Here is a 25,000-nt window from a genome sequence, read left to right as displayed (position 1 = left end):
CACTTGTGACATTACGATAGATTCTCACTTTCACGCTTCCTTTATTTCATTCGCTCAGATTTCTTCTCGTAACGGAATTTTCTCCGGCCCCTAAGGCAGAAAGCGGACCGGTGAGGCGATGTGGAAATAAAAAAGATACGAACTTATATCATATAAGCTGCCTTACCTGCAGACAGATGCGGAGTAGGCACACACACTCATATCTATCCAGCCGCCATAACAAAACACACACACGCATATATAAAATAGATATATATATATATATATATATATATATATATATATATATATATATATATATATATATATATATATAGTCGCAGAGATTAAAATTAAAAAGTCATCGTCACTTCCCGTTACATGAATATCATAATCGCAATCCTATGAATATCTTGAAATTGGATTCAGCTCAGTGGGGCGAAGATTACCTCAACGTGGCTCTTGCGTTTTCAATTATGAAATGATGGTATACATATTGACTTTGCTCTCTCTCTCTCTCTCTCTCTCTCTCTCTCTCTCTCTCTCTCTCTCGCCATTTGCGACCCACAGCTGATATATATAATGGGTTTTTACGGAAACGAATCCTTGCCGTTCCGTACCTGTGTACTGACTGTGGATCAGATCGAACGCCGGCCTACTCGTTTGTGAGACGAGTGCGCTGCTGCAAGTGCCGTGACAAATGGAGTATGGAATAACAGGGCCTCTCTTCTCCCCCTTTCGTGGGAAATCCTCTCGGCGGTGCGGCTTTCATTTGATTTATAGGTTGGTATAAAAATCCTTCACGTGTGAAAGATTCTCTTAAAAGTGGCTCCTAAAGTAAATTAAGGTAGCACGTTAGGAGAATGAAGTTTACTGTTTTCGTATCCCCTTCTTTTGCTTGTTGTTATTTAGTCAACCTGTCTGCTCTTTCTCTCTGTATCTGTTCATATGATGTTATTTCCTCAACCCCTCCGTTTGTTGTATTTCTGCCTGCTACTCTATTTGCATTCCTTTCTTTACGTGTATATTTGTTGAGCTTCTGTAAACCCCTATGTTTGCCGTGAGTCAATCTACCCAGTTTTTTTGTCTAAATGCCTACCGGAACATTTACAGATGGTCCCTGTCTTTCAGGATAGCCTATATTCCTGTTACTCTTTACCTACTAATATCTACCGTTTATTGTAAGGTTTTGCGTGCAACATTATACTTCTTTTCCTGTACACATGTATGCTTGCATGTCTGTTCATTTCACTACCTATCTGATGATTTCCCTGATTATTACATGTTATATATACGCGACCACGTATCTTTAAGTACGAGTTTGTCTGTTAATTTTTGTTAACGTTTGTCTACATGTATTGTGGTCTGTACATTTGTTCTTTATCTGCGTGTTTATTTGCTAGAATGTTTGACTGTCATGCTTCCATATATGAAAGAAATGACACTTCTTAATTAGGTATTAAGAGCACACAAATGCGAAAAACAACCACACGACGTAAAAATTTACATATACTAAAATATTTATAACGTATAGGATGGCATGTACTTTTGTTCCATTTCTGTTTTCATATATGATAGCCTTTATATCGGTTCTTTTTGTGTTATATCTCCATCATGTGATAGCTTGAATATTTGTTTTGTTTGTTTTTTTGTTTTGTTAGCCTTCTCACGATGATATATATATATATATATATATATATATATATATATATATATATATATATATATATATATATATATATATATATATTTATATATATATATATATATATATATATATATATATATATGATGGTGAACGTTTGAAGTTTCTATCGTCTTCCTATGCTCGGCCTAGACGAAGACAAAAATTGTATCACCTACGTCTGGACTGCAGCAGCCTGAGCACAAATGTCAAAAAACTTTGTAAAAGGCTTCATGGGAAGCAGGGTACCCGTGCATTATGGGCATTGCTATCTCCCGTGCCCTGAGAATGGTAGAACGTTTAAGTAGCATTGGTTTTGTAAAACATGAAATGAAGAACTCAGATAAGTACTCCATTCGAGGAACCAAACTCTCTGTACAAAATATCGTACCAGCTAAAGTCAACTTTAAGGTCACTTGACTGTGTAGACCTTGAAATTACTATCCTTCTCTCGACACCGGCGCTGTCTAGAACACTGGTCCAGGATGTTATATATCCAGCCAGTATAAGGAGAAAACCTTCAGAAATGCTATATCAACTTTCAAAACAAACTTAAACATGTGGACAACAATAACATCAAGAGCATGGTTGTTTACGCAAAACAAACAAAAAAAAGTAAATAGAATTCTTGCACAGCAAAAAAAAAACCGGAAAACTGTATGGCAAAATTACAGGACTATGCTTCGAGAAATTAAGTCAACAAAAATAATACACGCATGCACACACACACACACACACACACACACACACACAGAGAGAGAGAGAGAGAGAGAGAGAGAGAGAGAGAGAGAGAGAGAGAGAGAGAATTGTAAAAAGACATCTCTTGGAGTTTATCTACTGTACAGGACCATGAATGTCCCCGATAGCGAGGTGGGCATTGCTCCAAAAACGATTTTTTCAAAACCATTGGTCGAAAATATACCTCTGACCTAAAATTCACGTTTCTGAGTTAAAAAATTAAATAAAAGAAAACAAGAGCAAACACAGAAAACAAACATACACACTGAAAAAAATTGGTTCTATGCAGACAAGCAGAAACATTTGAGCAACTGAATATACTAGAGCAAATGGATTATGTATGTGTATATATATATATATATATATATATATATATATATATATATATATATATATATATAACAGAATCATGAAGATATGGAACGTGATGAATGCATAATAATGGGTAAATGCCACGAAGGTTGAGAGAAACAGCGGAGTGTTTCACTTTCGCTTTCCTTTCGTAGCATTTCCCTTTATATACATACATAGCACATGCACACACACACACACACGCACACACACACACACACACACATATATATATATATATATATATTATATAATATATATATATATATATATATATATATATATAGAGAGAGAGAGAGAGAGAGAGAGAGAGAGAGAGAGAGAGAGAGAGAGACGATAGAGAGATACATATACATTATATACATATATATATATATATATATATATATATATATATATATATATATAGATACATACATATATATTAACATAATATAAGATATATATTATAATAATATATATATATAATATATATATTTGTATATGTGGGTTTATGTGTAAATGTAAATATACATAGACAATACATTTTCCTATTACTAACTCTGGAAAAAATAAACATAAAACATCCCGTTTAGATATGAATGACATTTGACAGCATTTCCGGCGCAAAACCAATTTCGATTTTGGATTCCCTGAAATGAAAAGATGAATAGCGAGAGAAGAAAATGGAACTACATCAGAAATGAATTTGGAAGATGAGATCTGAATGATGACGACCTATCTTCAGACGACATGAATTCAGTCGGGAAGCGAAATTTGGCGACGGTAATCCACACTGGCAACGGTTTTTGGTTTTCGAGGTCGTTCAATTTCGACCAATCTTTGATAGCTTCTGAAATATGACTTGGTATAAAATATTACATGGAATCAGTGTTATCTGGAGATAAATTTGGTTAAAGATATGTTTATATCACATCAACGGCCTTATATCAAAACCACATCTTCATTAAGAATCATTTTTAGTCAAATATATGCTAAACATATATTAGGCCAGAATAAACATAAAAACTCGAAATGGATTTCCCACGTAAGTGAAATTTCATAATCACTATACTAGAGGCAATAAATCTATAGTACTTAAATAAAATGGATTACTTCCTTGTGATACTCTCCCACTACAGCTAAATGTAGAATATTTGAAAATTTTAACAGATTTACTTTCGTACCCGTCCTTTACATAAAGACAGAAAAAAATCAGAGTTAAAAAATAGTTGTAATTTAATGTTACTTTGCCATAATAAGCGCGTGAAGATAACAATTTCCTGTCGGTACCTAAACCACGGGATAAAACATAAGATATCTGCAACCTTTTCATAACAATTACTAACACAAGGAAAAGGGAGCAGAACTCAAGAAAATCAGTGAGTATTAATATCAATCAATTAAACTTACCTAATAAAGTGCTGTTGGTGATGATCTGGAATATCTTCCCTGGATCCATTTTCAATCTCTGAATAACCTTTTTATGGCGTATAAATTTTCGTCATTGTTTTCATCACAGTCTCTATCAAAGTCTTCCGAATTATATATGCACCTGATTATAGTTCAAAATTTCAAGGTCATACTTTTGATCTTTTTTATGGCCGGTACTCCTCTCGCTGTCTTCGTAAACTGTTATTTCAATTGCTTAATAGTAAAGGCAGGCGTACTAGCGTCCCATACATGTACAAGTAAAGAACAGCAAATGGTCGAAAATTTACGATTGAAACTGTATGATTATTATTAAGTGATAGCAGTAGTAGTAGTATTTGAATAATTGCAAAATAATTATGAGCATTAGTATCAGGTATTGTTATAATAACTATTATTATTATATTATTATTAACAGTAGTAGTAGTAGTAGTAGTAGTAGTAGTAGTAGTATTGAGCTACGCGACTGACTACCATCAAATCTCATAAAAAGAATATTCCAAGACGAATCTTCCACTGTACGCAAACTAATTTGGTTAAGGCCACAAAATTCTTGTAACAAGGAAACTAATCTCAGTGAACACCTGGAATTCATACACAAGTACAATGGATGTGTCTTTCCTTCCCTTCTCACAAAGAGTATTCATCAGATCTTCTATTCTTATTGACAACTGATATTATATATCATGGGCAATCTGTAATTTGAAATACGATAAAATGGTCATGAACTTTTTAAGAGAGAGAGAGAGAGAGAGAGAGAGAGAAAGAGAGAGAGAGAGAGAGAGAATTGTTCAGCATGTTTGGTAGATTATTGGCTAAGTTCGACGAATTTGGAAGTGAAGCACCGTGATAACATCTTATTTTGCCTTAACACTGTCAATTCATATTTATTAAGAACAATTAGGAAATTTAAAATTAAATTAGCCTATATTAATATTAGTTACTAACAGCAGAAACAACTAGAACAATAGCAGTGCTTGTAATAATCATAGCTGTAGTTTCAGCAATAGTAGAAGTTTTAGTGGTAGCAGTTATGTTTTAGTCTAAAACTGAAAATTGAAATGTCCCAAAAGAAGTGCAATGATGGAAAATAAATTTGCAAAATTAAATAGAATGGTCATCGCCAGTGAATCCCAGGGGCATACGGCATACCATCCTGATGTCATCTGTGTCGGCGAAGAGCGAAGTGATAGAAATTTTACCAGTATCCAGACATCAGTTTCAGAAATGAATGGGAAAATTGTCCAAAACAAGGAAATAATTTGTACAGAATTTGCAATTATTTGGCATAAATGCACATGAACATGCAAACGCAAAAATAATAATAATCATAAGGATATAAAAAGTGTGGAGATAAAACTCGAAGGAGTACAAGTGCAGAATTATTTGGAATAATGGACAGGAGGAAGGAAGAACGAGTAAGTAAACAGAAGAAAAATTAAGACAATTAAATGGATAATACTTTACGAACTTCGCGATCGAATGTGAAATCAGGTCAGGCAACAGACGATCATCATTTAATACGCACAGACCAAAGGAAAGAACTGCCATTAGCCGTTTCAATCATCAGGCCCTTAGACAGCAGGAAAGGGAAGGAATGAAGAAAGGTTGTCATAATACTGGAAAGTCAGAGGCAGGAAGAGCAATCCAAATTATTATCATGATCACAAGAGAGACAGGGAACAAAACCAAACTCGGAGCAGAAAGTGCTTTTTCTACCGGAGCTTCAATGACCGCACGTCCCTTTTTTTCTGTCATTTTCCTCGCAAAAACCAGCAATATATTTTCTGCATAAAAGTTTTTGCGTGAACGATCAGTGTCCCTCTGTCCTAGAGGGTCAGGCCACTGTCAACCGAGAGGAGGGGAAATACAATATCGTTAATCTTCGGTGCTACGCCGTTTCAAAATGCATCATCACTGACATCCCTATCTTTTCATGGAAAGGTCGATAGGATAGCCAGCGTCATACCTTATCTACCCCTCTCCAGACTGAAGCCAGAAGGGAAAAAGTTGAAGGGGAAAATTAAAGGTGCCCGAACAGAAAATAAACAACGAAACAAACCCAAAGGACCGTCTATTGAAAGATAGACGGTTATAGAAATTAGGGAATATAGAAAGAGTTTCCCATGAAAATAGGGAATCTCTTTCAATCTAGACAATCTTTCCCGATATTGCACATAGTAATTGAGTTAGATCCATAAAACTGTAGTAAAAACAAGTGGCGGATATGCTTTCAATCTCCGACCCTAGGGACGTTACGTACCGTCCCGAAGCTGGAACATAGGTGCTGGTTGTACAATGCCAAGAATAAAACAAGATTTGCAATGTAATATCCAGTAAAAGATATATGGAAAGACATGACGTTTCACTGCACAGAGTATGACCCGAAGCGCGGCTGAAAGAGGAATCAGCGAAGTTAACATCCTGCTCACAAAAACATGTGAATAACAAAAAGAAAGAAAGAAGGCACTCATCTCTGAATACGACATCCGGCTTCTCCTTGCCTCTATTGAGGGTGAATGAGTCAAAATGAGATCCGAGTACATATATATATATTATAGAATATTATTAAATTATATATATATTATATTATATTTATATATATATATTATATATATATATATATATACATATATATGTGTGTGGTGTGTGTGTGTGTGTGTGTGTGTGTATTGTGTGTGTGTGTGTGTGTTTTGTTGAAATATAAAAAATATATATCTTTTATATTATATGACACCATTTAGGAGAAGTAATTTTTTTATTATAGACTATGTAAATGAGCTATCCAGCCATGTCCAAACGGATTATTATTGTTAACATTACAATAAATAATTGACCAAATATGTATTCTTTATCAGTAATAATAATAATGATAATAGCAATAATTGTTTACCTATCATCGAACCGAACAAAGACTCTTGAATCAAAGGGAGGTGCGATACACACTGAATAATAATAATAATAATAATAATAATAATAATAATAATAATAATAATAATAATAATAATAATAATAATAAATATCCAAAGTTCAAAAACCAATAGGGTTCGACACCGAGAAACTTCTAGCGCAGACCGCTCCCGTAAGTCCTGTTATATTGTTACATTTGCATGTCTTCGCCGCACTAAAAACTTCCTCTTCAGGAACTTTGTGGCAACATAAAGAAACTTCGAAAGTCATAACGGCTGAATCGCTAACAAACTTCCTACATCTTGTCCCCGAAGAGTTAATTGTTTTTAAGATGAAAGATGAGAACACAGCATAACTAATAAAACTATTTCATCGGCAATTTATCAAACTTGACTTTGTGGCTAATTTCAAAAAAGCTCGTTAAACAACTCACTTTCTTTTAGTTCGTCAGAAACTCAACATAAAACTATTTTACAAATTTTACTGAGCAGTCAACGTTATCAGCTTCATACGCAATTTACTTTATTTAGGTGTTGAAAATTTGTCAAATCTTATCAAGAGCTTGCAAAGCAGTTCACATTGTATCATACTTCATTAAATATTTAACAAATTTAAATGAGAACTTTTTTTACGTTTAGATTATAAACGAGCATTGTCCCCATTTCTATTAGGTATAATATCAAAACTTGATACAAATTTCTCTCTGAATTAATTATCAAAAAACTTTCCAGATAAAAAAAAAAGTTGATAAAACAGTTTACTTTAAGCGTCAAAGTTCATCAGCGTTATTAATAGTTTAATCTATGCGGTGGCAGTTCTCATCAAAACTCAACAGACAGTTCACTTCTCGTTAACTTTCACACAAAACTGACTTTGCGTTTAACTTTCCCATTCGAATGGAATGACCACAGTCTCGCGACGGAAGCTCCAGAGACAAGCTCTGAATTCCCGGAGACACAAACTCTTCCAACGGCCGCTTGCTGGGAACTACCTCGCTCGCCCTTCGAGCTCTCCAGGAGGCAATACTCGGATCGAGTCGCTGGGACGAACTCACGATTGCGATGTGCGCGCATGCAGACCATCAGCTCTCTACTGACAGCAGAAAGGAGAGAAAGACAGAGACCACTGAATCCTCCTAGCATGCGTAGTACACCGATGTGGATGCGGTTTTCACGGAGAAAAATCTTTGCTAATTATATGATTATTAGAGTTATTTATCATACATGTTCTAGTGTTCTTTCATAGTCGCCCAAAATTAACGTTTTCCATGCTATGGGATACTTAAATTTAGCATAGATGTTATAAACAAAATAAAGAACATCTGATGTAAAATAATTTTGTTTTTGTGCTAAAATTGCAGCGCGCTAAAACAAACGTATTACGAATCTTACAAAAGTTTCTAGCAGATACTTCAGAAACCAATTATGAATCCTGTAATGTTTGACGATAGATCAATGCTTATTAGCCAATTTCATTTCATATAGAACTTAAAAGTTCAATAATAGATCACTGGTTATTTGCTCTTATGTGTACCGTCAGAAGTGTAAACGAATTTCCAGAGAACCAAATACAAAACTATAATTACTGAATTATGACACAAAGGAAAAGCTTATGAAGTGAAAACATATCAGGCCAGACTGCCCTGTACCATTTATTGTGAATGTCTCGCAAACAATATTTGCAATACCCTTCGCCATATACAAGACCCGATTGATAATTACCATTTAAAGAGGCAAATACATAGAAAAGAAATTAGCAACCACTTAATGGGGATTAAACTCTGCCCTATAGTAGCTGTTATTTTTCGTATTTGCAAAACAGAATTCATCGACAAAAGACATTTATTTAACCATAAGTATTGACTGCTATGTGCAAAGTTTGCTCAACAGTCTAAACTGAAGTATAATCTAATTTAAAACTTCAAGTAGGAATTTTTTCACATGATGATTGTTGATCATTTGGTCATTTCAGACCACCACGGATGGCCACACCGAGTTCGGATGTTCACACTAGCGATTATGATATTAATACTATCAAAGGCAAGGAAAAGGTTTCAGTCTTCCCTGATGTCTCAGATGAGTGTTCATGGCGTCATTGCGTTCGTTCGGCAGAATATTCATGAAAGACCCGTTCTTAAGACTACTAATTTGTATACCGTTTGTTTTACACTTTTCATAGACAGTGGAATTCCTCGCAACATAATGTATGCAAAGACACATAAGGTGTTTTTTAAATGATTTTTCAAAATAGTTTTCTTTATTTCTTCGGAATTGGTTTGTTCACTTAAGCTGATATTTTTCATTTACTCTTTCAATTTTTCGTAGACTCTACGGCAACGTCTCACAGTGATGGCTTGTTGGCTGGTTTAATCTAATCCAAGGAACTGTTTCACATCAAGACATAAAAAGCAATCACGCAGAATCAGAACCCGGACCGCGGCAATGAAGAAGTCCTTGGCACATCACCAACAATACGCAAGTAAAAAGAACCAAAAGCCAGACAATGTACGAAGCGACCATACACCACCATACAAACACCAGGATCACCAGCTCACAAGATCATCGAATAACTCCACCCATACATAGACTAAATTACCAAAGCAATCATTCCCCGTTCGCCGGTTACAATGCAGGTAGAGGATAAATATTCTCTGTCGAGTTACACAACCCCAACCCAGTTTCGTACTTTTAAAAGAAAGTAGGAAAGCCAACGAACAACCAGTGAGATTCAGAGAATAAACCGCCACAGGGTACAGTTCAACATGAATGGGCAATAACTGAAGAACGTAGCGTAACAGCAATCAACTCCATACAAACATCTTAATGGATCCCGCAAACTCGGTCCTCTCCAACCCACCAGCAATTTCATCCTTCCCTTAACTTCCTTAACTAACTATTCACGTACAACATACCGACTGCCCTCACACCCGATCTCAAAGCTCCTCGCCCTTACCCTACATTATATGAAAGGAAAACGACTTTGCAAAACAAAAGCACGAAGCAAAATGCACATTCTTGGCCCGCAATTTCTAAAACCTGCATCGCGTGATTATTCCGAGGACAATCCGGACGACATTCTCGAGAACATAAATTTCACACTTTTTGATCACAGAGCAATGAAAGATCATTTTCATACGACGATCGTTTTCAGATTTCAGTTATGTACCATCTCTGTATGTAGACCAGCAACACCGAACCGCAAACGGTGAAATATACAACATAGACCGAAATGCCGTATATATCACAGAATCAACCTCCTACCTATTGGCAACTGAATGATATACCGGAACGTCAAACCCCTATTAGGCCGGTCAATAGAGGGTCGAACCCGAAACTAATTATTATAAAGCTGGAATCAATTTTAAAGTGTTCTTTCATATGTACATATTTCCAGAAAAAAAAAAAATTAAAAACCACCGGCCAACTCCCTGGGCGTTTTACAAAATTTTATCCTGAAGTTAACATCTTTATACGTAAAAAGCTGCTCGAAATGCAAAGATTTTGATTGAATGGTAACTTCAGCATTGCTTATTTTTTAGATATAACTAAGTTCATTTTCAATTAAAGGACTTTTTTAGACCAGTAGATTAAAAATTCTATTAGATTTTGCACTTTATGGGTCTATTTTTCTTGTAGGGGGCCCAAAAAATACAATATAATATAACATAAATATCTTATTTTTTTAAGGATTAGATGGTCTTTTTGCGTTATGTGATAGTATAAAGTTAATCTTATATTACCCCTATATAATGATATCTTATTGAAACTGCAAAGGCCTTGGGTAATCATATATTAAATCAGAGACTGACAATGTCGAATTTTAAAATATCTCTTAAGAGGACAGCAATTTCCATCTTGAAGCTTTGGGTGTTATGTATATATATATATATATATATAATATATATAATATATATATAATATATATATACATATTATATATATATATATATATATATATATATATATATATATATATAAATCTGTATAATGCTTCTAAACAAAAGTTGGTTTGCTGAATTTATATTGGTCAATCATATTTTAGCCAATCAACTCTATCTCGCAATTCTGATATATATATACATATATATATATATATATATATATATATATATATATATATATATATATATATATATATATATATTATATATATATATATATAATATATATATCTATATATATATTATAATATATAATATATATATATATAAATATATATATAAAATACTATATATATAATATATATTATATATAATATCAGATTGCGAGATAGAGTTGATTGGCTAAAAATATGATTGACAATATAACAAAAAAAATTCAGCAAACCAACTTATCTCGCAATTCTGATAATATATTATATATATCTATATATTATCATATATTTATCTTATATATAAATAATATATATATATATATATATATATATATATAATATTAAATATATTATATTAGTATATATAATATATATATATATATTATATCAGAATCGCGAGAAGAGTGATTGCCAATATAAATTCAGCAAACCAACTTTTGTTTAGAGCATCATACAGATTTTTTTTCGACATTTTTCATACAAATGTTATAGATACCTATTTTTCCAGGTATGATGTCGTGCATAACTTGTAAGAAGTCATTTGTTCCTATTGTTTAAGTAAAAGAAAAAGGACTACTGAGTCTTACTGAATATACCCAACAGAGAAATGAAGAGACAATCTACCAACAACTGTTTACCAGTAAAAATGAAGGGCTTGATGTTTTGGTTCACGAACATTGTAGGAAATGGTTCAACAGTAAACGTAGAATTTCAACAGAATCAGAAAAGACTCAAAGAAGAAAGACAAGGAGATCAACAAGTTTGTTTGACTGGAAAATCAATTGTTTTTTATGTAATTCAACCTGCAAGATAAATAAAAAGAATCCATCGAGACGGGATTGGAATCTTGCTTCGACAATTCAACTTCGGGAGAAAATCTTGGAAGCTTGCAAATTTAGACTTGAAACTGATGAGCATGATGAATGGGCTTTAGAAGTGCTGGCCAGAGCACTTGATTGCTTTGATTTTATTACTGCAGAAGCTCGATACCATAGAAATTGTCGGTTTCGATTTGAAACGATTCAAAATCTCTTTCCTGATAAACAAAAATGTTTAAGAGGTCGGCGAAGTAATGAAGACCAGTTGTAACAAAGCTTGTGAATGATTAGAAGCTGAAACTTCCATCCACTCAATACCAGAGTTCAGAGAAAAGGTTATAGAATTTTCAGATAATGATGAAGTATATGTTTCTAGGTATCTAAAAAAAACTATTGAAAGACCATTATGGTGGCCACATATCCTTTTCTGAACAACCTGGAAGAGAAACACTAATATATTTCCTTGATATGGCCAGCTTCATTATAAGAAATTCCGAGAGAGAAAAGATGACATACAGAGGAAAGTAGAAGGATCATTGAAGCTGCTGCAAACTTAATCAGAGCAGAAATTCGGGAAAAACAGTATGACTCATCATCATATCCAACTACAGAAGAAATAACTAGTCCATGGCTTCCTGATAGCCTTAGCATTTTTATGGCTAGCTTTACCAAGTCCACACTTTAGCAAGAATGTATAGGACAATGTATTGTCAAGTTAGCTTCTCCTATGATAATACCACCTATCTTATTTGCCCTGGGTGTTGAGGTAGATCACATTTATGGATCAGTGGCTCAATGATGAATTGTTCAAGTTAGGATTTTCTGTTTCCTATTGTGAAGTCGCTCGTTTCAAGCAAGATTCTCTTACCTCACAATCGTTGACTGATATCATCAAGCAAACATCAACAGAAAACAGCTTCACACAATTCATCGCAGACAACGTTGACCACAATATTGCTACTTTAGATGGCCGAGGAAGCTTTCATGGCGTGGTCATCAGTTCTTCAACAGTCGGGAGTAGTCAGAGTGTAACCAAGGAGATACGAATTAAAAGGCCTGATAAGTTACTGAGGGTAAAGGGATTAATACTCAAGGCAACAGATGTCCATATTACTGCCTATGATTTCCCACAGAGCAGAAAATTTGACAGCATTTTATTCAAACCTTCGATAGAACTTTTATACCCTTATGTTTTACCTGAAACACTGAATGCAGAAATTTTGTGGCATGCTGCAAGTTTAAATTCAACAAAAGATAACCCTAGACCTAACTGGTCTGGTTATATGCAAAGCCTGATTCAAGAAGGGAATCAAGAAAAGGCAACAATAACATTGCTGCCCATTATTAACTTGAATCCAACAAACTACACATGCATCTACTCTACTCTGCTTTTTGTGATTCATCAGTGTAAAACACTCAATGTTACAACACCATCTATAACATTTGATCAGCCATTGAGGCTTAAGGCAATTGAAATTGCAATAGAGAAGTCCTTGAATATTGTGATACATTTAGGAGGTTTCCACACATTGATGTCTTTTGTTGGCAGCATTGGCTCCTTGATGGATAGCTCTGGCATTGAAACTGTGCTGCAAGCAGTCTATGGGGAAAATACCATTAGACAAATTCTCCAAGGTAAATCCATATCAAGGGCAGTGCGTGCACACATTTTAGTTGAAAGTGCTCTCACAATAAAGTTATAGCAAATGTTAATCCCAGATGGTGATGATAATTATGTGCACGAAGATGGAATCAACAAGTTAAGCAAAGAAGATGTGGAAGAAATTAAAACAACATGCAATCAACTGACAGACTTAAGAGAAGCAACTTTTGACAACACTGTCTTTGATAAGCTAGAAACCTATAAGGAAAGACTGATCACTCATCTGTCACAAAAATCACGAACAGCAAGATTATGGTTGCAATACATGCAGTATGTCAAAGTAATGAGGCAACAGGTGACTGGAACTTGAGCTTGGTATCTTTACAAAAGATGCTCAATTTATTTGCTGCCACTGGACATCTGAATTATGCAAAGTCAGCTCGCTTGTACCTCCAACAGATGCTCGACTTGCCAATTACACATCCATGGCTGCATCAGAAACTTGCTGTCGAGGGTTATCATGTTATCTGCAGGACTGACAAACATTGGGCTGGTTTGTGGCCAGACTTGGTCATAGAGCAAGTGCTAATGCGATCTTTAAAAAGCAGAGGTGGTCTAACCAGAGGAAGGGGAATGACTCCATCTGTGTGTATGCTGTGGATTCACTCAATGCATTCTAGTGCTACAGTTCACAATGCAATGACATTACTAACTGATCACTGTCACAAAACTAGTGAGCAGCATGAAGAATTAGGGAAAACTAGAATCTTCAAAAGATTCTCGAACAGCTTGATATTGTCACTCCATTTGATAGTGAAAGAACAGACCTAATTTCCCTTTCTACAGGACTGATTGCTGATAAGACAATAAACTGTGATGATGTCGGAAATTGGTAAAAGCATACAATTAAAACTTGATGGCAGTTTATTCACAAAATCAACAATGAAATGTATAGACCAGGTAAAGACATTTAGTCATTTGAAAAATGCTGTAAAGATCAACAAGCAAAATATTGTTATTGATCCTTCTAAGCTTTTTACACGACTGATAGTATTACTGGAGAGATGTGAGGATATCACTTCTTATTTTCAGTATGAACTGACTCCTGTTCCAACTTCACTCTTTTTAGATAACATGATGCGCAAACCAAACAAATCATCCCTGATACAATCTCTTCTAGGCAGGGATTATCAGTTGGTTGACTCCAATGACATTGTAAGTACTGAGCATAATGTTGTAGATGGGGGAGCTCTATTCAGAAAAGTTGTATGGAAACAAGACTCTACTTTTGAAAACATTGTGGAACTTTATGGGAAGTATGTAGTACAAGCTAAATATAGATGAGCAACTATTGTCTTTGACGGATATGGAAATAACTCCTCAACGAAGGATCATGAACATCTGCGGAGATCATCAAAGATTCCTCCACGTCCTGATGTAAAGATTCAAAATCAAATGCAAGTAATATTCAACCAACATTCTTTTTTGTCCAATGATACAAATAAAAATGCAACTGATCTGCCTGCTGACACCAAAGTTAGAGGAGGATGGGGCAGTTATTAAAAGAGCATCAAATGATCCCGACACAATGATTGTTTCAGCAGCCCTAGAACTGGCCCGAAATGGAAACTCAGTCACTGTATTTGCCAATGACACTGATTTCATCATAATGTTACTTCCCTTATGGGATGATAAAATGGAAAATGTGTGGATTCAATCTGAGTACACAAGAAATAACAGGTAGCAACTAAAACAAATTAGTGTAAAGGATGCAGTAAGGAAACTTGATGACATAGCAGTTAAAAATTTGCTTTTTATCCATGCTTTTGGAGGTTGCGATACAACATCTGCTATACATGACAAAGGAAAAGCGGCAATTCATCGACTTCTGCAAAAATCAAAAAGAGCACAACAATTAGCCAAAGTGTTTAACATTTTCCATTTGTCCCAAGATCAAGTTGGAAGAGCAGGCATTACATTGTTTGTTTTACTCTATAGTGGAAAAGTTGAAGATACGCTACATCATTTGAGGTACACTTGCTACATGAAGATAGCAGCTTCTTCTTTAAAGATCACTCCTGCAAAATTACCTCCAACTGAAAGAGCAGCATGGTTTCACAGACTTCGCGTTTACCTTCAGGTTAGTACTTCTAGAATAACCGCTTCAATTGTTTCCATTTGTGATCATCGATTGAATTTTTTAATATAGAATTAGGATGTGCATAAAAATAATAAATTTCTATATCATATTTAAGGTATGTCAATAGAAGACACTTATGGAATGTAACATGAATCCTTTAGGATGGGGCAGGAAAATGGAAAATGGAAAGATGTCTCCAATAATGATAGATCAAGTATGTGTTCATTCATTGGAAAATGTTGTCTTTTTTAATTAAAAAACGTTTAAAGATATCTTTGATAAAATTAATTAACTAACCTTATGCTATATCATGTCTGAAATTAGTTCTTACCTTTGATATGCTCTCAATGTTTGGAATTTAACTGTTAATATCATGAAGATAAAATAAAATAAAATATTGTATATAATCTAAATTGGTTGCATTTATATTTTTATGCTTTAGGACATTGCACCAGAAGAGCTGAGACTCCGTGTGATAAGATGTAATTGCAAGTTGTCTTCACGCAATCCGTGTGGTACGAAGCAATGCTCGTGTAAGCAGAATGGAATGCAATGTGTTTCTGCCTGTGGCGATTGTAGAGGATTTGGTTGTAACAACAGCCGTGACAAAAACGAAGTCAGTGACTGTGAAGAAGAAACTGGCCAAGTGTTTAATGAGGAGGATGATGATTTGAAAACATTTTTGACATTTAACATATTCTTTTTTGTTCCCTAACTGAAGACTTACAGATTATTTTATTCATTTATTTATCGTGCATTCTTGTGTCTTTTGTGTGTGAGCTTAATTAATAGGAAAATGCCTACTTCAGCACTAGCATAAGTGAAAACCATGTTTGATAAATTCTTAACAACAAAGTAAGTGTTCCAAAGTAATGAAGTACTAAAGATATATCTCCCGTTTTTTAACCCTGAGATGGAAAACTATTGACAATTACTTTATGTAATGCTTTTCCATAGTTTTGTTGATGTAACAAAGATATACCCACCTATTAATGAATTCCATTATCCTTTATAATTAGGATTTTACCAGGTTACATTCACACTGTATCTCATATGAATTCAGTTTAATGGGGGTGACTTTAGGAGCACATTGTGAAAAATGCTCAAGGACTTAGCTGGTGGGATTTTTTTCTGATAAAATATAAGTATTAAAGAATACTTTAAAACTATTTCCAGCTTTATAGTATTTATTTTCGGGTTGGCCCGTTTTTGAACCTGAATTGACCGGCCTATACGCTAAATATAACAATAAAATAAAAGGAAGGATAAAAAGCTACCCCATAATATTTCAATTAATTAGCGCCATAAACGAAGGGGGTGGGGAGTTAATTCCTACTCACATAACCACCCGCCAATGAGAAGCAGACCTGATCAGAGCGAAATATATATATCTGGAAGGAAAACATGGGTGGGTGATATCTGCAGAACCACAATACCAAAATAAAAGAGGACGTGGTAAAAGAAAACCAAATTCCGCCTCGAACAGAACAGGGAAATCAATTTCGGCTTAATTTCTTGAAAACACTCACTTATGAGACTGAGTGAGGTGGGGAAATTAAACAGAACTATAAACAACGCACAAAATATAAACCATCACTTAAACCCAATTACGATAATACAAAATTTCTCACAGAAAGCTAGGAAAAATAAAAATCTGCCTGATATGTTTAACGAAATTCGCTCCATGAAGTATTTCCCGACTCTACCTGAAAAAAATATAATTATTTTATAAACCTACCAAATACAGAAAAATCCCTTCCCAGCATTTATAGACTTACATGCCTACGGCAGCATTTTTTCATTTTCAATACGTAGTAAAACTCGTAAATATGGTACCAAAATGCAAGGAAGACACGCACAAAAAAAGAATTATAGTCACCGGGACATCGAATAAGCCTTCGACGATGTCTTAAAACTACAACTTCAAAGACAAAATACATAATTTCTCACATCTAATCGCCAGAATTCACAACACATAAATTTCTACAAAGACGAAAAGTCACGTCCACATTTAAAGGCTTACTATACACTACCATAACACAAAGCGGGTTGTGACAGAACCCATCCTATTCCTGGCATGAAAAGACCTCTCCCTGTTTCCCAAATACAGTCCCACTAATTTCGTTATTACCGAGGAAATGAAAGGATGACTAAGTTCGGATGGAGAAAAAATTAAGAAAAAACGAAACTAGAACAGGAACCACATACAATATACCAAAGGTATTCGGACATAAATCCTTGGCAACATAATATCAAATGATAATTTCGAAGGATCCAACGTTATCCAAACGGCCAAATTTATCATTTCAAATACGCAGCTTCGACAGCGCCCAAACAGGTCAAGAGAACACGGTGTTAGAATACCCCCATAATTGGCTCATAAACACCAGTTACGGAAATAAACCAGAAGTGCGAACTGTATAAAAGAATAGCTTATGATCAGAGAAATTCCCAAATCTGACAGAATGAGTCTTAGAACTCGAATAAGAACTGAATGTAGCACCCATGGATATACGAATTAACGGTAAATTAATAAAGCCTTAATTAAAGTGAAATATTTCAACATCTCCAATAAAAAACAAGACTAGCGATTAATCTCGAGTTATAAAACAACAACGGCATACCCCAAGTACAGGGCAACATCTGTTGCACGAGTATTGAAAAGTACTATATATTGCAAACAAAGAATAAGAGACCTCAATTCAAAGAAACCAGCGCAGAATAACACCCAGTATTCGTAGGGGACAATAGAAGCAACGCCAGTGCCACACAATTCAGCTAACCAAAAAGACAATGGTACTAACAGACATCGACCGTAACCAATGAATGCATCCACAGCTGTGTATTTACTAGAATGGAGCGTGTTCAGGGGCGTAGAGGAATCAAATAATCCCCGTCCCTCCAATAACCCTACCCTCGGTCCAGAGTCCTCCACCTACCCCTAAGATCTAGGAAAAGTGCACTGCAAAACATAACCTACAATAAATATTCAACGATACCATCCACCATCCCTGATCTTTTCAAGTTAAGCTCATTTTCTTGTTATTTTTCATTGTGGCCAAAAAATGGAAACGTTTTCTTATGTCAAAGTTGTCTGACCCTGATATGGATGAGCCTTTTCATATTGTATATGGAATGTGTAGGGATGCAGATTCCCCTGGGAACAGATTTATTCAAAATTCCCTAACCTTTAATGACCAAATTGACCCACTAGACGACATCATATCATCAATTAGAAATAGACCAACTTCAGCAACTAAATATGTTACTTACAGAAGCAAACTGAATCCCAACTTAGAAGTTCATAGATTATATACCGATAAATTATATGTCGCTGATTACATTCGCGTAGCTTTCAGTCGCTTACGGTTAATGTCCCAAAACCTTTGTATAGAAACGGGTAGGCGGAGCCGAACTCCTCCAGAATTAATTAAGGGTGTGTGCCTGTCATAATAGCACTATTCAGGACGAGTCACACGCTCTGATCAATTGTCCTTTGTCAATGCCGTGTAGGCATAAATATCCAAACAACTTAAGTTACGAGTCTTTGAATGCTTTATTAAATGAAAGTAATGATATAGCTGATTTGGGTGCATATGTTTATGAAGTTCTTCTTAGTTATAAATAATATGCGGCTTTGTCTTCTGTTTTATGTTTTTCTCTTCGAGTAGGTTTTTTTTTTTTTTTTTTTTTTTTTTTTGCAAGCATTGTGTTTAAGACTTAACAATAATAAGCCAAGGTTTATGGGTGAATATTTTTCCTTTACTTTTTCGTGTATATGATATTATGTGCTGATGTAATTTGTAATTGATGTTTGTATTTTTTGTCATTATGGGCCTTGTACTTACAGAAAAAAAGAAGAGATAGCTATCTACTCTGTATTTTTTTTGTATTGTATCTTTTTTGGGACAAGTTTGTAATTATATTTTGTATATCTTGTCAATAAATAAAAAAAAATAACTAATAACTGTCAACTGTCGTTTTGTTCGCCCTCTAACTATTTCCTCTTTTGTTCATATGCCACCCCATCCCAACCACTTTTGCTAGTTTCTACTCTTACCTACTATCATTGAGATTCAGGGTCTCTTTAACACGGTTTTTTCGCAATAACATTTTATCTATGCATTTCATAAATATAACGCTTATTAAGAATACATATATCTACACATAAATTTTGACTGTATTCTGCATTACGTAGGTTGAATAAATTTGGTACTTATAATGTAAAAGTGGCTTTTTTTGAAGACGGGCCAACTTACTCAGAGAAAAGGTTTCGAACGCACTCGTTACGTAACTTATGACAGCATTTCTTCCCTCTTTCTCGATGGATGATTGGCTATACGTAACGAAGGCTAAACCTCTGGCAACAATGACATACAAATTTAAATACAAGCAAAGCAGTACACCTTTATGTTCTCAGGAACCTCTCCACTGATAATTGTCATAATGAACAAACCAACAAAATATGTTAATAAATACAAAAACACTGATTATTAGTCTAACTCCCAAAATAGGCTTCCTAAGAAATTACTACAAGGCGGATGCACTATGGCATTATCTACTATAACAGACACTGATGACAATAAGTACATAATGTAATATGTGGGACACACTATGAATGTTATTAGGTATGGCTGCTGAAATATGCACCTGAAGGCTACCGGAAGATTGTGAAATAGAACGGACAGATCTCAATCTGTAGAGTATTGACTAGGCCAATAAATTTATTAGTTATGTTTACATTCAATGTTGACTGAAATTACGATCATGGATAAATAAAGCCACGTAACAGTGGTAACTGAAAAGAGTGCATCATGTACGATGCAAACAATCACAAAATACATGGGCACATTATAAATGCTGAAGTATCTTTCCTTGTCTGTTCTATTTGTGGCTTTGAGTAAGTCTTTTTCTGGTCTCGAATTTGAAATAGCCGGATGATGGCATTCAGGAGACTACAGTCTTGATCAGCCGGACAGAACACCTGTATGGAAAGTATTTGCTTCTCAACTTTGCCCAGCAGTTGAGACAGGCGGTTGCTGCTGACAAACAGACTGGGGTTCTGCTTTTCAAACACCTTTTCCACACGAGTGAGGAGCTCTGACAAACGATTAAAAGGCATGCACAGGGAACCAAAAGCTGAATCAGACATATTATAATGCTTACATCACCATAGGTATTTATAGGCTTTGCCATCTCTCACTAACCTAATGGTTATGCCGCGTAGCCGTTTGGAGGGCTGCACACCTTGCCCTAAATGTAAACAAACACGGCGTCCAGGAAGTGATACGGCTTGGTATATATTGTCTTTTCGACTGTTTTCCCCGTAGCCGGGTAGTGTCGTCAATGCACCCCACGCGGTGAACTGTAGGTATTACTAATGGGTGATCGCAAATCCCGTCGGCTCCTAGCTGCATCCCTTAATGGTCGTTTATGTTAACTTCATATGCTTCCTTTCTTCGCACTCGCTGCCCAGCTTCTCTACCTATTACTTCGCATAGTTTTCTCCCAGTTCCACCTTTAGATTCCTCTATGTCATCAACTCCCCCTTTCCACTGTATTTGGCCGAAACTGTCCCAGTATTTGGCTAGAAAGCTCAATACCAACTGCTCTGTTGAGTTCATGAAATTGCTAAGGTCAAGGACGCAAGTGTCAGATAACGCTAACATTACTCTAAAAACATTTTGACTGTTGTCAAGATTTAAAAAATTACCTTCTTCACCAAACTGATGCATGCTCCATTTAATGTTATTGGGATCGAGAGAGAGAGAGAGAGAAAAAAAAAAGTTAGTCAAACATATACATTGAACTTTGATATTCTACACTAGTAGACACTAAAAAGCTTTCAGAATACGATAGCATGTACCTGACTCCCCTACAGCCGCTTCACCAATGATGAAATAAAGTACAAAAAAAGAGAACAAACATTTTTGCAACGGTATTATCATTGTCATGCCTGTCACGCTAATTGTTGATTATTTTTTTTTTTTATTTCCTTTCTGTTTCACAAGTTGATGAGCCAAAACATAAAAATACCCATCACCGTTTCAACTCGAGGAAGGCTGAGAGAGAGAGAGAGAGAGAGAGATTGTCAAATACTTAAGTTGCACAACTAATGATACATGATACAGAGGAAGGGATACGAAAACAAGTGGTGGTATATATACTATAGATTGTCAGACCACACACGCAAACTAAAAATGTGTGCATATTGTATATATATATATATATATATATATATATATATATATATATATATATATATATATATATGTATATGTATATATATATACATATATATATACATATATATATATATATATATATTATATATATATATATATACTAGAAAGGACCTCATTAGAACTGGATGGTATCTAGCAGAGTTACTTATTCAAAAAAGTTACAAGCTTTCAAGGACAACCAGTCCTCATTATTAAGTATCCAAGAAATGACCGAAGAAGTACCCCAGCGGTATAACAGCCATGGTCACAAGGGCGGTGCCAAGAGCAGGAGAAGCCGGGTAATTAAAAGATCAAGAAACCAGTACACTCATATAAATACAGCTAGCCTACAAGAAGGGGGAAAGTTGCCTGGGGAAGAATGAAGTGGAAATACAGACAAACGCAAAAAACAATCACTGACTGCACCCAAAATTACTCCTTACAGTACCTGGAGATTCATAGTCTTGTTGTCTTCTCAATTGGTGATTGATCGGTGCACTATGTAGTTAAGCAAAACGTGGGAAGTCCCCAGGCAAGAGGGGGGAGCAGAGGGAAGAGATGCGAACGCGTCGCCAGGTGAAGGACTTATGAGGACGAGCTGCAGTTGCCTTCTGCTTTTAAAATCTCTGGCCTCAAGATTCTCTGCCCCTTGCAGGATACCTGAGGAGATTAATTTCGGGCAGCCAATAGGAATAGACGAGATATTTAGAGAGAACGAAGGCTTTCAGTTAAGAGGGGCAACTCAAGAATGTATGAAATTCTTTTATAAAAGGTTGTTATTTTACTTGGTTCTGAGGCTTACATCATAAACAATATAATAATATATATATATATATATATATATATATATATATATATATATAGTATATATATATATATATATATATATATACTGTTGTACTGAAACACTATTTTAAAGCTGTTCTTTTTTCCCTTAAACTGCCTAGAAAATTTATTATGTTCCTTATTATATGGAAGAGCGAGAGATACCTTAAAATATACCTATTCAGTTATTTCATGTGGGGCGTAAAGCATCGATCTAGCTTTAGATAGAGGCTGTAGTATAAAAAAAAAACTTTAGGTAACAGTTTAGTAAAACTATCTATCAAGAAATTTATTTTTGCGTCAATGAACTGGGGATCACATACTCGGTATGGTCGAAAAAACAAATCGGTTAGTACGTTGTGCTTTACTTAAGGTTCGTGATATGAGAAGTAATGAATATAAATATTTGTGTGGGTGTTCTTCCTATTCACGCTGAATTTAAAGCTTCTACTTTCTATGTCTCTATGAACTATCATGTTCAGGAAGGATAGACTATTTGCCATTTCCTTTTCCACTGTAAATTTAATAGAGAGCAAAAAACCATTAAGGAACTCTAAAAGCCTATGAAAGGCTTCCTCGCCGTGTCTATAAACAATATAAACATCATCTACATGCCTAACCCAAATTCGGGCTTAATGTCTTCCAGTAGTGTGTCAACGTAAACTTTTTTGAAAAATTCCATGCATAAGTTTGCCAATATAAGGGAGAGAGGTGAGCCCATCTAGAAAAAAGAACGGTTTTAACATAGTGTTTCATTACAACCGCACAACCAAGAAGAAACTCATTAGAAATAACCCGCGAAATGGAGAGCACGTAGGGGTATATGCAATACCTTGCAATAACTGCAATGAATGCTACGTGGGAGAAAGCGGGGGTTCTATTGATAAGAGAAGGGAAGGACACGTTGCTGCTTGCAGAAGGGGAAGTTCATACAGTGCAATTGCGCAACATACATAGGAGAAAAACCACACAATAAATTTCAAAGGTACAAAGGTTGTTTTTGCCTGTAACGACTGGACTTTGAGACGAGTGGTAGAAGGGGCGTTAATTTCCTTAAACGAGACCTTTGCAGGAAATATTGGAATTACAGATATACAGCTATTTGTGAAGAGATATGTAGAAAAAGGAAAATTTCAAACTTTATGAATATATGTGCCAATGATGATGCTGCTTCCTCTCTTGTTTCCTCCACACACGTCATTTCTCCAACAAACCAGCTAACCAGCATAGAACAAGCAGTTGACAACAGAAACATTTCCCGACGAAGTTCAAGAACAATTCAGGAAAGGATGAGGGCTCAACCACCTGTTCATACATAGTAATAGTTAATTAGCTCGTTACCTAATCTTTATTGTTTCAAATGTTATCATCAGAAATGTCTGTTTGTGCTTCTACATGGCAGTTCCTTGAGACAAATACCCACATTTTAGTGAACAAGACCACAGCTGATGGTCGAAAGCTATAATTTGCTGTACAAGAAATATATATTTTATTAAACTACAGAAGGATCTTACATCATTATGAATTGTATCCCCATATATATATATATATATATATATATATATATATATATATATATATATATATATATGTGTGTGTGTGTGTGTGTGTGGTGTGTGTGTGTGTGTGCATTAAGCTACAAATGTCCTTTAATAATTCACTCTACCTCAGAATTAATATGTTTTCATATATGTTTACCGTAGGGGAATTTTTAGCTGATAATAATTTCGTCGGCTCCCTGTCGCGAATCTAGGAACCCAGAAATCAGGACGTACAGTGAAGCGCCTTTAACCACACAGCTACCACGAGAGGATTTAAGTTAACTCCGCCTATCACCGACAAATCCCTGTCGCACTCAGGTATTCGTTGTTTTGGAGTCGTCATCAACCCTCCTCGACCTTGACAACTGTGTAGTGCTTTTGTCGCACGTAGCCAATTTGAGTCTGATCACATCACTGTGATTCATAAATACGCAATAAGCTACAAATGTCCTTTAATGTCCAATTTGCTCTACCTCGAAATGAATATATTTTCATATATGTCAACCTAAGGGGAATTTTTTAGTTGACAATATTTCGTCCTCTCATGAGTTCGAACCAGCGCCCTGGCGGACAAAGGATAAATCAAGACTTCAGTGATGTTATCGACTCTGCCAACATTTATGAAAGTATATTAATTCCGAAGTAAGCCGATTGGATATTAAAGGACACATGTAGCTTAATGAAT

General features: G+C 35.2%; 1 protein-coding gene across 2 annotated transcripts in view; it reads right to left on the bottom strand.

Annotated features, from left to right (window-relative positions):
• Positions 1-25,000, bottom strand: part of LOC135206276 (putative neural-cadherin 2) — a 278,993-nt gene that overhangs the window by 138,157 nt on the left and 115,836 nt on the right. Inside the window, exon 1 of one of the 2 annotated variants that reach the window (XM_064237695.1) lies at positions 4,145-4,413. The exons of the other annotated variant lie outside the window; for it this stretch is intronic. Within the exon in view, the coding sequence (XP_064093765.1) occupies positions 4,145-4,193 (49 nt within the window). The 5' untranslated portion in view covers positions 4,194-4,413. Of the gene's footprint in view, positions 1-4,144; positions 4,414-25,000 lie in introns of those variants that run through there. 2 annotated transcript variants of the gene reach the window in all.

This window comes from Macrobrachium nipponense, chromosome 29 (assembly GCF_015104395.2).
Source record: "Macrobrachium nipponense isolate FS-2020 chromosome 29, ASM1510439v2, whole genome shotgun sequence".
In the NCBI taxonomy this organism is placed as follows: Eukaryota; Metazoa; Arthropoda; class Malacostraca; order Decapoda; family Palaemonidae; genus Macrobrachium; species Macrobrachium nipponense.
The sequence above is the reverse complement of the archived record's forward strand: the minus strand, read 5'-3'. Positions and strand labels throughout refer to the sequence as shown.